This window comes from Mesoplodon mirus (genome assembly GCF_964341445.2).
Source record: "Mesoplodon mirus genome assembly, chromosome: 4".
NCBI lineage: Eukaryota > Metazoa > Chordata > Mammalia > Artiodactyla > Ziphiidae > Mesoplodon > Mesoplodon mirus.
In genome coordinates, this window is record NC_138979.1 from 176,049,149 (window position 1) to 176,065,603 (window position 16,455).

The window sequence follows — 16,455 nt, forward strand, 5'->3', positions numbered from 1 at the left end:
CTTATTGGCAAAAGCCAACAATTCAGGGCTCTGACAAAGGAAGAGGAGAAAAGGGCAGTGGTTTTAAATTTAGATGCTTAAAGGTAAGTCTTAAAAAAAAATCACTTGACAGAGGCTGTGTATTTTAGGAAGCATAGCGACAACAGACCAGCTCTGCTTTACACGCGGGCGTGACAAAAGCCTGCAGGTGCGAGAGAAGGGGGGCAGCACACGGCCCCTGGACTTACTCAGCACGGACATCCTGGCCCAAGGACCTGTGCACAGATGTCCCGAGGCTCCCCTACAGCTGTGCTGTACTGGAGAAACGGTCCAGAGGGTGTGACAACTCATCTTCTCTTTTGAACTCAGAATCCACGCTGGCTACTTTAAGTTTGGCTTGGAACTGGGGTCAGGAGGAGGGGTCCGCTATAGGTCCTCTGGCCTTTAGGTACTGTTTTTTTTTGTTTGTTTGTTTTCGTTTGTTTGAATTTCAGAAATGAAGGAGGATACACGATGAAGACACATGGTAAAGGAAAAGGATTAGAAATCTCCAATCTCTGGAAAAGGGAGAGGCTCATTAGGAGAGGATGGGGTGTCAGAGGAAGACCAGAACCGCAGGTGTTTAGAGAGAGCCGGGTGGGCCATTGGAGACTTGTCTTTGTCCTTGCTTTTGCTTCTCAAAAAGGGACTCTTTTTGCGCTGAGTTGCTAAATCGTTATCCCCAGGATAACCCGAGAGGAAGGAAAAAAAAAAAAAAACACAACAAATAAATGAAATGAATAGTAATGCATGACTCTAAATTAGCTCAATGTACTTAGGAAATCAGTATCCTGTCCAGCCCAGGAAAGATGGAAACAATAGCCACGACAAGACCGGAATCAGGACTCAGTGAGTCACTTATGCTCTGACTCAGTTTAATTAATTTAGCAGCACTTAGTGCCGACACTTTACTTACTCAGCACGTGAAGAGAATTACGTATCGCTCAAGGAGCGGAAGGGCTTAGACAATTTTTCAATTTCAAAGTGTGAAATTATTAAATAAGAATGTTTATTAAGTTAGGAGCCGGCTTCTCTTACTCATCCATTTTAATGACTGACTCCCTGACAATTTGGCTCACGTGCTCCACAGTACGTTTCTGGACCGCTGTAATGAAACAGTCTACCTGAAGTATTCACTAATAATCCTTGTATATCTGAAATAACCTCTTTTGGCAGGATGAGTTTAAAAATAATGAAAGTACCTCTTTTTCATACCCCAAAGCCCTCAACACCAAGAATTATTATATGCTTTTAGATCTCCTATGCATCTTCTAATTCATGACCTTTAAATCACAGAGTCTTATCAGAGCATACAACTGGTCTAACTTTTTGAACATGTCATACAGAAACAACCAGTATATCCAATTTCTGATTTACAGTTAAATTTGGTACCAGAACCTCCATTATTTCTTCCTCTATAGCACCACCTGGTGGCCAATGCTCACACCACAGGATAAGGGACTGAATTTATGTGATGCTGGGGCCCATGGCTCTGCTGGGGCCCCTGGCTAGGCAGCATGTTGGTTCAGCTTTAACTGCAGGCAGTGCCCTTGTTGGGGAAGAGCTCAGGCTCCAGAGCTGACAGACCTCTGTTCGAATCCAAGTTCTGCCACTTACTATATCAGCAAGTGTTTCACCTCGTCAAGCCTCACTTTCTAAGCTCTGAAAAGGGGATGATTAATCATGCCTAACTCACGGGGTAGTTAGGACTAAACGCAAGGCAGATAAAGTAAATTAGCTGACAAGGTACTGAGCCCAAAGAAAGCACCCAATGCATGGCTGCTGTTATTGATAATCATCACTGACTTGCTCATTCATGGATGGGTACAAGCATTTTTTTTCCTCTGAAAGTTTTCCTGACCCAGTTAGGCTGGTTATAGTTAATTAAGTCAACTTTAATACAAATTGAGGTGATAAATGTCAAAACATTTAAATAGTCAAAATGAAAACCCGGGGCCACAGATCCCCTCTAGATAAAAACCAATGTTAAGCTTCATTATCATTTATCTGCACAAGAGCCTTTTACCTAATCTGACCTTCTGTAAAGAACGGGAGTGCAAGCATTAGTCCCCAAACAATGTGTGCGTGAATGCATTTTCTTTTGTGCATTTGAAAGTGACACAGCAGTACCTGAAGTGGTGAATGTGGCCTCCTGAAAGGCTTGTGCACATGTCACACTCAGAAGGTGGCTTGTCACAGGCCCTTAGTGATATAATGTCAGCCACCACCCCTGACAGTGTGTGGGTCTCAGGCATAGGCCTGATCTTCAGAAGGTCCTGGTGTCTTTCATAAAAATTTAAATTATTCAGGCTGCAGTTTTGGCATAAATAATCCATGAAATGATATTTAAAAGTAAATTTGGAAATTTAACCTTGTTTGAAGTAACTGCTGTGTTTAATCGATTCTAAGATGCATATCCCCACCCCCCGCATCTTAATATCACTGAAATCAGGATGCAGCTTCCACAGTGTCTTATAGTCACCACTGGGGCCAGATGGAACTGTGACAGAACCGTCACTGCCGTGACCAATATATTTTACTCATATTTTCCTTTTATGTGTGTACACAAAAATCTGTCTAATTAAGTCTTTTAGAAGAGCTCTTCAACAAGAGTATAATAAAAATTCTAAGTGGTAAAGCACTGCATCATTTGATTGCCAGTGGTAAATAAAGTAATTGGGCAGTTTATAACTGATAGCCTCTTAAGAGTTTGACAGAATAAAGCACATTCAACTAGAAATCCATTTCAGTACCCCTGGCAAACTCCAAATGACAGCCCTCATGGAAAGGTAAGCCGGGCCCCCCCTGGCTGGTAAGACGGAAGACCAGGTCAGGCTGGAGAAGAAAACCTGACTGCCTATTTAAGTGCTAAAAAGACTGCAGTCACACGTGGACTTGCAAAAGATCGCACATATGCACATTGCCCGTTAAATGCGTCGGGGATCTCCCTACAGAAATAGTCTACTCTAAATCTCTGACACGTACAAGGAAACCCCCAAACATATGCTACTGAGCTTGCCTCTGGTGCCTGCGTGGTTACCAGCTTTGGTTTGAGTCCCTCCCACAGGATTAGCGATGCTTCTCGCTCAACATGGGTTTGTATTTTCTTGGTTATTAACACACCTATGGAGGCAGATGTGCGTGTACACAGCACACCCCCTTCACGCTCTTACACACACACATGTGCACATCCACACGCCGTCTCCCTCTACCCGGTCCAATGAGAGGGTCCCTTAGACCACCCCCTGCAGTCAGGTCAGCCCGCCTACCTTTTCCCAGGGTCCCGTTGTGGATGTCACGCTCTTCTGCACAGCTTGAGCCCAACGGGGTGGCCTCGGGGTTCTCCGGCTGGGATCTGAGCGGCTGAGAAGTGGACGGCGAGGTTGGGTCTGGGGACTCCAGCTGCCGGGGAGGACTGTCTGTAGTCGACTTCAATCGTTCTCTGGAACCCTCTTTCTTTGGTTTGATGAGTTTGACTAAAGCTTTGGCTCCAATCCAGTGGTTTTTCCTAGTTAGGAGTAGATTTTTAGGACACAGTCAACCCTCACTGCCCCCTCCAGCAGGTTACTGGGTGCCCTAACGTGGGCTGGGATTCCCATCACCAGCCTGGGAAGCTGGCCAGTAACCACCACCATGACCACTGTATTTGGGGCTCAGGAGGCAGAACAGAATTCTCAGTCACGCATGCGCTCGGGGATAGTTAGAAGCATGTATCGGGTCAGAAATTCCCACTAGTCTCTCGGGAAAACAGAACGTCAAGTAGGCCCATTAACTCTTGATTATCTCTGGGAAATAAAGGAAGTAATGCTCTGCTAATGTGATCTATTAGATGGCAATTTTTTGCCACAATGCCCTTTTCAGCGTCACATTCCTCCTCATCCTCTGCTAAAGTTCACAGTAAGCATAATAAGCTGGCATTCCTAGACCACTCCCGGCACCGAGGAATCCGGGTGAGATGGCAGAGGGCAGGGAAGAGTGTGCCGTGTGAATTAAAAACAGGGAATTTAATGAGTAAGCGATGAAGCTGTAGCTAACGGGAAATGGAGGCTTCTGCTGTTACAAAAAGAGAACCACACCCGAGTGCTAGTCCTGCTCTGAACTGAACTGCACGGTGTTTACACAAATCACTCCGTTTCCTCGTCTGGACCTCAACTTCTCCATCTGTCAAAGAGGAGGCTGAGACTGAGGTTCTGAGATTCTGTGGTTGTGTGATTTCAACAGAGAGGCCTTGAAGGGTGCACAGTGATCCTGACTTTGGGGCTGGGCTGGGACAGGACCACGTGCAGGGCCAACTCCTGGGGGAAGCGGTGCTGGACAAGGCTGGCAGTCTTGGGGGATGGAGCCAGCCCTGAAACCCACTGCCCTCTGGAGAAGGGGAAATGTCTGTGAAGCCGCCCTGGGGTTCAGTGAATCCAGAGGAATTTGTATACGGCCAAAAGGTGCCCCTGTTTGAAGACTGTGAGTGCTGGGCCTGGTGTCCTATCCAAGGTTCCTTCCCTACACAGAAACATGGTTTTCTACACCCCGCTAAATCCTGAGAAGAGGCCGACAAGGCAACCCTTCTATCCCGCTTTAATGGCTCCCACACCACTGACTCTCTGCCCCCTTAAAAGGGCTGTGGCTCAATTAAGCCTGTGTCTCATCAGGGTCAGCCGGCATTTGCCAGCCCTCACAGGACAAGCACAAGGATGGGGCTGAAAGAAATTCTAAAATCTTTCTGATGTGGGAGGGATGTGCACACGGGTGGCCCGTCACTGTGGAAGACACAGGCCCTACAAAAAGTTTCACCCTGAGTGTGAACAAGGAAGGTTTTCTGTTCTGTGTTCTAGTCCCTGAAACTTAAATCAACTCACTTCTTTGGAGCAGGATCATAGAACTTGTACTGATCCATGATTTTTTCTTCCAGTTTTTCCTTATGTCTTCGTAAGGCATTTAACTTGTCTCTGTAGAGAGAGGGAAAAGACAATCAAGCCAGTTTTAAATAAAACAAATGAACTTACTCACCAGCTCGGCCTGGGGCCTGGCCCAGCGGACATCACAGTGCTCACGACCGTCATGGTCGCTGAGTTGGGAATATGCGACTGGAAGTGTCTGACACAGGTCCAGAAGCCCTAACGCCTTGAAGAGGCCTGCTGGAGCACCCAGGATCTAGCTGTGAGTGAACTCAAGGGAGCAAACCCATAACCGTCTGACAGTCCAAGCTCGGAAGCAAGGATTCTCTGGCCAGGCCATTCAGGGTGTGGGACACCCCAGGGTCAGACCCGAGGCCAGCTGCTGGGCGTGCACATCAACAATACCTTGGTGGTGGGAGAGGTCTGCCCTCAGGGAGTTGGGTGGGCATAAAGGTTGAACAAGTCATTTCAGCAAATTCAGACCTCTGACCTGGACCCGTTCCAAAGCTGGGTTTTGGATACAACTTCCATGGGAACAAACTCAAGAGATTTTAGAGAAGATAAGGAGCGGAGCAGGCCTGGAAAACCCAGAGGGGGTGGTGGGGACTGAGGCACGACTGGGCCACTGCAGCAGATCGCTGCCTGGCGTGGCACATAGACCTTCCCATTTTTCAGAGCAGCCAGAAACTCAGACTGTGAAGCAAAATCTCCTGACTTGTAAATGCTGGAAACCAGTTTGTATTTTCAAAAACACAGAAGAGGGCTTCCCTGGTGGTGCAGTGGTTGAGAGTCCGCCTGCCGATGCAGGGGACATGGGTTCGTGCCCCGGTCCGGGAAGATCCCACATGCCGCGGAGCGGCTGGGCCCGTGAGCCATGGCCGTTGAGCCTGCGCGTCCGGAGCCTGTGCTCCGCAACGGGAGAGGCCACAACAGTGAGAGGCCCGCGTACCGCAAAAAAAAAAAAAAAAACCACAGAAGAGACCAAAGAGATACCTCTTGAACACTGGGCTGCCAGAGGGCACCTCTGCTTCCTGGGAGGGAAGTTCCAGCCTTCCTGATACGAAGGGTGTGCTTCTGTTTTATCTCAGGGAGTCAGGCAGGTGGACTCCATACAACACTGCCCACAGGGCCACCAACTCCTGTCCCCTCCGGCCTCTCACCACCTGTGCTGTCTTTACAGCTCGGACCCTTGGCTTCCTCACTGGAAAATGAGGCCTCTGGGCCAGAGGCAAGTTTCTGCTCAGGCTTCTTTCTGTCAAGAAGCTGCCAAGGTTCCACCCAAACTGGGGACTTTCCCAGGAGCTCCCCACGGAGGGGGCACATCATGAAAAGTGGCAGCTTTGCGAACCACTGGGCCCCGACCCCCAAGCCCCAACCCCTCGCGGCTCCCGGCCTCCCTGACTCGACGTCTGTGATCTGTTACTCTGTCCTCACGGCCGTGCTGCCCCGCCTTAAGCTCGGAGTGCTTTCTCGGCTGGGTTCGCCCCAGAGATGCACACAAGCTCAGAGAACAGGTCCCGTGGCCCTCTCGGCCCCCAGCACAGTGCTCCGCTCAGAGCAGCCTCCGGGAAGCCTGCCAACTCCTGGCCCTCTGCAGACGCTCTCGAATGCACAACTGTCATCCAATCATCCCCCTGGGGTCCAGGCGCCTACTCTTCTAGTTAGCATCTGCCCAGTGTCTGCTGGCAATTATTATCAGCTGGATTATAGAGGGCCAACTTCAGGCAACGGTCATTTCTATCCCAAAATTACAGTGCGCTTTGCAAGGTAAACCATCTCCTGGTAGATGGCGAACCACCTCTGACCACGTCCCCCTGAAGCCTGTCTCCTCTTGCCTTCCCCACGCTGGCTAGCCATTCCCACCCGCGAGCAAGGACAGTTCAACCACCACGGCAGAGCGGTGGAAACCCCCTGGATCCACGGATGCATCCTGGATTGTTTCACTTCCAAACCACAAGGTTCTCGGTGCCAGGCTCTTCCCCTTGACCTCATCTCTGGCAGCTTCCTAGGCCCTGCGAGACCAGCACCCTTTAAACACTTCCCAGTGAGTCCCGACTTGTTAGCCAGGTAGGGCAGCCTCCTCCACTGAGGCTCCCGCCCGTTCCCTGCACCCAGAGCCCTGCCGCGCTCTACCTTCATGTCCCCGCATCTGCCCTGCCTTCGCCCCATCCTGTGTCAGCAGCAGAACCCCAACTCTTCTTTCCACTTCTCCGTGAAGCTCCTCAACCTCTGTCTGGTATGCCCACATCCCATCACCCCCACTAGTCCCTGGTTATCACCGCGGGGACCACAGCAAAGCCCACAAAAACAAACACCGTGGCACACAGGTAACCCACCGCACCAGATGATCAGGGAACACAGCCACAGGCGATAGAGATGGGGTATGGCACCTGTGCTCAGCCTCCGATGTGAATTCTTTCCCTGAGATACTTCTCTTGCTGGCACGGCTGTATTTTTAGAAGTGCACTTAATTCCAAAAGCAGACTAAGACGCTTCTGGCGGTGGGCAGTGCTTTTAAAAAGCAAATGAAAGCCAACCACCACCACTTGCAGAAACCCAGAAACACTCCAGGGAAAGAGAGAGAAGGACAGGCTGTTGAGAACAGGCTCCGGGGCTGTTCTCGCCCAGAACAGGGCAGGTCTTGGCCACAGAAGCCAGGACCCCTGTGTCGACAGGCATCCCCCACCCGGGCCCCTTACATGTACTGCTTCTGCTCCTCGTGGTACTGCTCCTTGTTCTCCAAGTTCTGTTCTAGAAGCATTTGGTTCTGCTGGCTCAACAGCTGGATCTGGCTCAAGAGGTGATGGTTTTCTTCCTCCAAGTTCCCCTTGAGGCGGGAGAGAAGCTAAAACACAGACCAACAATGTCTTAAATACTGTGTGGCCCCGTGAGTCTGCTGCTGGGAACCTAGCTTCCAGAAGAAGGCAAAGGCCACGTGCGGCAAGATGTCCATCTCAGTACTATCTGCACTCATGACAACTTGAAAGGACCCAAACGGCCTCTTCCCTTGGCAGCTACGCTGTCCAATCCGACAGCCGCGGGCAACGTGTGGCCGCTGAGCACTTAAAACGCAGCTAGCCCACGATGAGGTGTGCCACAAGGGCGAATACAGCAGATCCTAAAGACTTAACTAAAAAAAAAAAAAAAGGATGGGAAAGATCTCATTAATGAGTTTTTTGTGGTTACATGTGGAAATGACATTTTAGATATACTGGCTGAACAAAATATATTACTTAGAATTAATCCCACCTGTTTCCTTTCACTTCTTTAATGTGGCTACTAGAAAATTTTAAATTACATCTGGTGGCTACATTATTATTTCTAGCGGCCAGCTCCGTCCTAGACGAGGGTCGGCACACTTCTCTTGTAAAGAGCCAGGTAGCAAATATTTCAGGCTTTCCAGGCCAGACGGTGGTCTCTGTTGCAGCCACTCAACTGTGCTGTTACAGCAGGAAAGCAGCCAGAGACAATATGTAAATGCACAGGTGTGACCGTGTTCCAATAAAACTTGACTCATGGACACTGACATTTAAGTATTACACCATTTGAACTTGCCACAAAACATTTTTTTTCACTTTCTCAACCATTATAAAATGTAAAGTTCATTCTCAGTTCACGGCCGTATGGAAACAGGTTTGGGGGCTGGATTTTAGTTTTGGGCTGAGGATGGCCAACTCTTGCTCTAGAATACATTTATCATGGTTGGTACAGCAGGAAAACAAGCTTTGGCTTCAGACAGGCTGGGTGGCAATCTCCTACTGCAGGCCCTGGCCTGAGGTCCCCTCAGAAATCCTAAAGCAGCGCCCTGTGAGGCACAGCCTGTGGTGACGGGGCTCCCTCGGCCAGCGTCTGCCTGTGTCCTGGCCCCCACCTCCTCCACAGGCCCCAGCCCCAGCCCAGAGGGGCCTTTGGGCGCCCCAGAACCCTGGCCTCTGCTTCCTCATCTGTGGCGTCCCGTGAGCTACCGTGAGCTCAAAGGAAAAGGCTCCCCGGAGTGTCTTTCAACAAACAAAGGGCAAGAGGAGCTGTGTCCAGGGTCCTGGCCGTCCCGGAGCTGGGACGGGACCCAGCTGCTCTGCCCTGAGCCATCCACTCTGCCTGTCTTACTTGTCCCGGGGTCTGCTTACAATTTCATCTGAGAGGGGTCTGCTGCTTAAGAAGGTACTTTCCAACCGAGTGCACCAGAAGGCAGAGCTCTGCCCCTTTGGCAACCAAGGGATTTGTGTGCAAGTTCCATCCCGACTACCCCGGGATCAGGAGCCAGTCAGCCAAAGCCAAGCACGGAAAAAAATCTGTGACCTTTCTCTAGACCAGTGCAGCTGCTACATGCAGAGAAATGGAAAAAACATGTGGACACAGCCAAGAGGACATAAATAAAACAGTACTCAGTTGCTTCCGTGCGCCTGCCCTGACCCTTTGCAGAAAGCAAAGGTCAGAGGCAAAGGTGTTTCCTAATGCATCCCTACCAGTCGTGGTGCCTGTCCCCCTTTCAAACGCCTCTGGTCTCCTCTCAGCCTCTGTACCACCTTCACACAGTCTTCGAGCACAGACGCCAAGAAGGACCCATCGCAACCCCTCTGGGCCCAAGGCTGTCACCCCAGGGGACTCGTCCCGGTGTCCCGAGACCCCGCCCAGCCCCAGGCCCCACCTCGCAGTGGGTGTCCAGCTTGGTCAGAGAGATGTCCATGCTCTGGTGCTGTTCCTTCAGCTCGTCAAACCGGGCCTGCCAGCGGCTCAGCTCCAGCTGCGAGCTGTTCAGCGAGGTTTTCAGCTCCTTGGTGTGGCTGTGCAGCTCCTCGTGTTCCCCCTTCAGCTGGTGGTGCAGGAAGCTGACCCTGGCGGGGTGGAGAGCCACAGGGCTGAGGCCTGAAGGGTGCTCCCGGGCCCTGTCACAGCTGTGCAACCTTAGACGGAACCATAACCTCTCTGGGCCTCACAATGAGGGAGGTGAACAAAATCAGAGGCTTTCAAACTGGATTCTTTGGGGTTCTATGAAGGTACCCCTGGTGTCCCCACCTTGCACTGGGGGAGACAGAACAGGCAGGCTCGGACACCCACTTCAACAGAGCATCACTGTTAGGACCTCTTATGTATTTAGAGCTTTGGCATATCTGCCTACTTGGAAAAAAAGGTTCTGTTGTTAAAAGCTTTCTTTCTGAATACTGAACCAGAACATTTTTGCTCTAAAACTCTTTGTCTATGTCCAGCTCTTCTTCTCAATTCCAAGCCCCTTTCTAATTTCAACTCCCGAGATAAAATATGAGATGCTGGGGTATGATGTAAACCCACTAAAATTATCACCATCATAATAACTATTATCCAACTGGGCTTTCTCGGGGGAAGATTTCTAACAGAAAGCTGGAAGTACCAGGGGCTCATGGACTCAACTTAGACACAGATGTGTCTTGTTTGGCTACAGTGTTTTTTAAATGAATTAGTGGGCCAACATTTAAAATTCTGAAAGTTTCACATCAACATTCCAATGTCCAGCTTCTCTTAAGAGAAAAAGCATAAACCAAGGGATAATCTGGTGGTCCCAGGCCTTCCTCCCAGCTGACAACTGTTAGTGTATATTCTCCATGTCACTCACGTCCGGTCTACCACTGGCACTCTTCACCCACGTGCCTGACCTGCCTGGCACCTGAGTCTGTAGCCCCTGGTACACATGAACTCAAGGAGGTGGGGAGGAAGCAGCACCCATGGCCATGCCAGAGACAAGACCTGCTTCAAATCCTGACTCTGCCATTGACTACAAGCATCCACTCTGAACAAGGCATTTCATCTCAGCCTGTTTCTTCATCTGTTTTAAAAAAAGGATAATAATTCTGTAGAATTATTCTATAAGGTCCCTGAGACACTAAATTAGCTCTTGGGGGAAACACACAGGTGGGTTCCTGTGAGTCTGGTCACACAATTCTGTCAGCTGATCAAGACATACCTCGTTTTATGTGGCTTCTGTTTAAAGACACCTTATGTGATGTACTCACAGCCGACAGCACTGTAACTCATGCCTGAAGGAAGCTTATCTACCTCACTCACACATATTCTCCGTAATGTACATCACAGCCTTGCACTTAGGAACACGAGACAGCATTCTGCTCATGGGCCATTTTAAACAGCGAAATCCTCACCCAAAAGCACAAAAACACGAAAACCATGGCACTAAACAGGCCACAAAAAGGATGCTCGTGGGCTTCCCTGGTGGCGCAGTGGTTGAGAGTCCGCCTGCCGATGCAGGGGACACGGGTTCGTGTCCCGGTCCGGGAGGATCCCACATGCCGCGGAGCGGCTGGGCCCGTGAGCCGTGGTCGCTGAGCCTGCGCGTCCGGAGCCTGTGCTCCGCAACGGGAGAGGCCACAACAGTGAGAGGCCCGCGTACCGCAAAACAAACAAAAAAAAAGGACGCTCGTTTGCAGAATGAACTGCAGGGGTCGAACGCCTTGTTCCTCCTCAGCTGGAAATGTGTGCATCAGGCGACCCCGAATGTCTTGCCACCCAAACATCCATGATAGCTCCACGAGCGCTGATTTGGGGCTTAGAGATCAATGTCAGCAGGGAGGCGAATTCACAAACAGGGAACCCGTTAGATGACGAATGTACCCGTGGCTGACACCACCACCGGCATCTCAGGGCAGGAGGTGAGGACCACCAGCTTGGGCGACGCGCCCTCCCTGGGCACCACACTGGCCCTTGCATCCCGGCACCATCCCTTTGACCTCACTACCATCCAGCTGTTAGCATGACAGGGGCCGTATTAGCGGGCTGACCTCCGCTCGGCGGGAGCAGAGTGGGTGAGCTGCTGCTGCCGCGGGCAGGCGGCCCCGGGCCCCGGCGTCTACCTGTCCAGCTCCTCCTGCAGTCTCTGGTTCTCGCTCGCGACCACGGCGCTCGTCCTCTGCTCCTGCTGCAGAGCCTCCCTCTCGGCATTCAAAACCTTCTCCAGCTCATCCAGCTCCGCCCTGCGCTTCAGCATGTCGCCGTGCCTGTGGGAGGGGACACGCCGCTGGCAGCCCGTCCCAGGCCTTCTTTGCCCACGGGCGACGCACACCCTGGGAGACCGCGAAGCCTCCGCAGAGAAAGCGGGGCTCGTCTGGCGGCTTCTCTCTGCAGAGCTGAGGGGGGCGGGCAGGGGGCAAGGCTGCATGGCAGGGAATCGGAGGGAGGTGGCTGGGAGAGGCGCCAGGGGTGCGAGCAGCGCCTGGGCGGGAAGGCTCGGGGTCCCCTCCAGCCCCAGGGCCAGAGGCCTCGTCCTCCCACCCGACATGCCCCCATGGCCCCCTTGATTCCCTGTCACAGTAGCCTTCCTCCCTTGGCCCCCGGGGAACGCCAAGACAACGTCCTCTGAACCCCACACCCCCCTCTCAGGGAGTGCAAATGACTTAACATGGGGTTCACTCAACACAAATTGATCTAAAAGAAACCACGGAACAAACAGCTGAATTCCACTGCACACGACAGCTCATCTCACAGCAAAGCCCTGCTCACCGGGGACGGGGTGAGCCCTCCTCTCCCTCGGGAGCCCTTCCTGCTCTTGTCAGACCTCGAGTGGGGGGCAGAGGCTTGCCTGGGGGGCCCAGGCAGCTGCCGGGGGACACGCGCGTGCACACACACACATACACACACGCATGCGCGTGCACACACACACACACATACACACACACACACCCCTCCTTCCCGCCCTTTCATTTTCCTCTTTGTATTTTCTCCTCTGTCTCTCTGTATGGGGTACTGCACAGCTATCTCTGGAGGGCAAAAGAGCACAAGGACAGAGTCCCCGATAAGGCCAGGCTGTTCCTCCCGCCTGCTGGAACCTTCCAAGCTCACGATGACTCAAGAGCCCCCAAGTCCAGGGGCTTCCAGCCTTTGTCTCCAGACCTCTACCCTGACCCGACCTGTCCCCGCGCAGCTGTACTCGTACCATCTGACTGGAACCCAGACTTGTGCTTGTGTGGGAATCAAGCTCAGAAACCTGCTCAGGCAGCTGTTTACAGACAGACATCTGTGTGCCCTTTAGCTTCAGAGCAGAGGATCCCCAACGTGGTTCTGGGCGTGGGGCTCTGCCTGGCTCTCAGGGGTGACCTTTCCCATCCAGATGAACGATTCTGGGAAAAGTCATTCAAGGTCTGACAAATTAGGGCCTCCGGCTGACCATCAAGGTCCCCGCTTCCCTGCTGTAATGTCTTGGAAAAGCTCACTGATCAAGCATCTCTCTGACCATTAGTAAACTACACCACTGCAGAACAGAACCTGGGCGAGTCTGGCTCACCACCGAGTCCCAGTATGAGGCACAGTGCTCAGTAAGTATCTGTTAAGAGAACGAATGAGTGAGTGTCTGATTTAAGTGTCAAATGAAATGAATGTAGAGCCATCATCCCTATGTTCCAGGTACCCAGACTCCTGAACGTGTAGCCCTGCTGCAGACAGACCCAAGGGGCCTCCAGCCTCTGTCCAACAAAGTACTGGGTAACACAGTGGTTCTGTGCTGTACTAAGCAAAGAATTACAGGGAAAGCAACAATGAACTCTTCCTTCAGAGCCAGTCCAAATTCCACCTGCAAAAACCTTCTCCTGCTGAGCAGACATGAAGAATATCATAAGATGTTATTATAACACATAATAGGACACCTGAGTGCCTGGTGAGTGCTGGGCGCCGTGCTAGCTTTAGAGTTGAGCGAACACTTCTCACTCCACATCATTAGTCAACTGGATGCCTCTCCTACCACAGCCATACACAGCAGGTGTTTACTAAGTGTCGCATGGATCCAGGATGGGTGCAGGAGGAAGCAGAAGACGCTCATTTGGGCTAGCAGCCCCCGAAGGACGGCGATCCGCGTGGATCAAAGGGGTGGAGGACTCCAGACAGAGGCAGAAAGGAAGCACTGGGTGAGGGGATAAATGAACGCCATCACCCCGTGCCCACAGCATCCTCAGATGCCCTCACAAGGCTCTGCTGGCCCAACAAGGCCCCTGGGTCTGTGATGAAACGCCCTGCACTTCAGCTTTACTTAGCATCTTGAGGCCGAGTCAAGGAGAACACTGGCAGCAGGGCCGCCTCACAAGCACAGGACAAGGACAATTTCTCTTCCTCACCCACCCAGCTACCCGTGCCAAGTGTTTGAGAGCCTCTCTCTCCTGCATTAGAGCCATGTGCACACCACACCTGCTCCCAGACTCTGGGTCCTGCCACTCCTGCCCAGCAGCCTGGAACAATCAAGGATCCGCCAGGGCAGGAGCTCAGGTGATGCCGGTTGACTGAATGCACACAAAACCCAGGACCCCGATTTGTCAAGAGTGCGAAGTTAAGACTCGTGCATTTCAAGGTAGGTAGATTTTACCTACAAAAAAAGAAGAGTGTGGGGTTGGAGAACGGGAAGTAAAGATGAAACGAGGGTGGCAAAATAGTGATAAGTGCAGAAGCAAGTCGTGGGTATACAGGGGTTTCACTCTACCATTCTGTTTACTTTCTATATACTTAAAATTCGGGCTTCCCTGGTGGTGCAGTGGTTAAGAATCCGCCTGCCGATGCAGGGGACACGGGTTTGAGCTGTGGTCTGGGAAGATCCCACATGCCGCAGAGCAGCTAAGCCCACAAGCCACAACTACCGAAGCCCACACGCCTAGAGCCTGTGCTCCACAACAAGAGACGCCACCGCAATAAGAAGACCGCGCACCGCAATGAAGAGTAGGCCCCGCTCGCCGCAACTAGAGAAAGGCCGCACACAGCAACGAAGACCCAACGCAGCCAAAAATAAATAAATAAATTTATTTTTAAAAAAATTAAAGGTTAAAAAAAAAACGCAGCCCAGACCTTGACAGGCAAGAAAAGAACTGAGAAGCCAGGGCAAGATGCGTCATTGTAAATTGGCAGCTGTGGTGAACTTCCTCCTCATTCTTAGTTTGGAGAGAAAAGGGAGGAGAGAAGAAAATCCTCAGGGGAGCAGGGACCCCACACCAACAACAGGTTTCCCTGAGCCAAGACTGGCCACGACGCCCCTTCTCCACCTGGAGGTCCACCTGTAACACTCGGTCTCCAGCTGCGTTAACTCCAAATTGCTAAGGGTGACTTGGATCTACTTCCCTTCTGGAAAGTTCCGGTGCCCCAGATGGTGTGAAGCTGCAGGCCAAGAGGAGACCCAAGGGGCACAGAGCAGAGGCGGGGACAGGAACCCAGGGGAGCCCGCCCCGCCGGCACATACCTCTCCCCGAGCTCCCTGTGCTCCAGCTCCAGGTTGCGATGCAGTGTTTTCAGGCAGCTGTGCTGGCGGATGAGGGCCTCGTACTCCGTGGACTGCCGCTCGTGGAGCGCACCCAGGTGCTCGTGGTCCTGCAGCAGGGCTTGGTAGGCGGCCGTCAGCTCTTCCTGCTGCTTCTGCAGGTTCTCGATCTCGCTCTCCTTGGCTGTCTGCTGGTTCTGGAGCAGCGCATACTGCGCGGTGAGTGAGGCGCTCTGGGAGCCCAGAGTGGAATTCTCCACCTGCCGAGAGGGAGAGGGGGCTGGAGGCTGACACCGAGGTCACAGGGACCATCGGCGCAGGCAAGACGCAGCTGGGACCAAGGACAGTTCTACCAGGACTTAAGGAACTGCTGGAGGAGGCCAGACGGCATCAACAGACTGTTGCGTGGCGCTTCACTCCTGAGCCCCTCTCCGTAGATGTGACCTTTTGGGGCAAATTAGGTCCTCTCTCTGAATAAGCTCCTTGTATACCCTCTTTGAATACTTTTAAAAGCCTATTTTTAAAAGATAGAGCATCACTGAGGACACAAAATACCTGAACAACCTACCTTAACCTTAACCTGACGCTTACAGAACATCCATCCAACATCCAAAATTATTAGAAATTTAGGAGAAGGGAACACTTCCTATCTCATTCTGAGGTCAGAATTACCTTCATATAAAGACCAGACAAAGATATGAGAACCATAACCAATAACCCAAACAAAAATACAAACCAACATCCTATTTGCTTGTTTTTTGTTTGTTTGTTTTGGTTTTTTTTCTGGTATGCGGACCTCTCACTGCCGTGGCCTCTCCCATTGCGGAGCACAGGCTCCGGACGCGCAGGCTCAGTGGCCATGGCTCACGGGCCCAGCCGCTCCGCGGCACGTGGGATCTTCCTGGACCGGGGCACGAACCCACATCCCCTGCATCGGCAGGCGGACTTTCAACCACTGCACCACCAGGGAAGCCTGTATTTGCCTGTTTTAACAGAACAAATCCCAACCTCTTTGACAGTCTCCTATTGATTGTCTCTGACCCACACGTTACATATTTTCAAAACACCTTTCTCAGAAACTGCAATAAACGATCATTTACTTTCCCACAATCTATTAATGGTAAATAAAAGCCAACATCCTAAAATATGTGGTCCAGAACACTCTTTTGGCTGGATGCTCTCACCAGCCCGGGAGCTACTTCACACCTTCCACTTCACTTGTAGAGATCAAAAATTCACATTTGCTTCAAAAAGGCTCTGCCAGGCCCTACAGTGAAGAAATGTGCTTAACTCTGTTGAACCAAACTTATTTGATCCTAGAACCTCTTTTCC

At 51.6% G+C, this 16,455-nt stretch overlaps 1 protein-coding gene across 3 annotated transcripts in view; it reads right to left on the reverse strand.

Moving 5' to 3' along the window:
• CCDC88C (coiled-coil domain containing 88C) overlaps nucleotides 1-16,455 on the reverse strand; it is a 127,341-nt gene that overhangs the window by 14,624 nt on the left and 96,262 nt on the right. For 2 of the 3 annotated variants that reach the window (XM_082618971.1, XM_082618972.1), the window contains exons 20-25: nucleotides 15,106-15,383; nucleotides 11,750-11,893; nucleotides 9,559-9,745; nucleotides 7,610-7,755; nucleotides 4,872-4,961; nucleotides 3,288-3,526 (exon numbers count right to left, since the gene is read on the reverse strand). In XM_082618971.1, the coding sequence (XP_082475097.1) occupies nucleotides 3,288-3,526; nucleotides 4,872-4,961; nucleotides 7,610-7,755; nucleotides 9,559-9,745; nucleotides 11,750-11,893; nucleotides 15,106-15,383 (1,084 nt within the window). Of the gene's footprint in view, nucleotides 1-227; nucleotides 687-3,287; nucleotides 3,527-4,871; nucleotides 4,962-7,609; nucleotides 7,756-9,558; nucleotides 9,746-11,749; nucleotides 11,894-15,105; nucleotides 15,384-16,455 lie in introns of all 3 variants that reach the window. The other variant, XR_014293892.1, reaches the window with a different exon arrangement.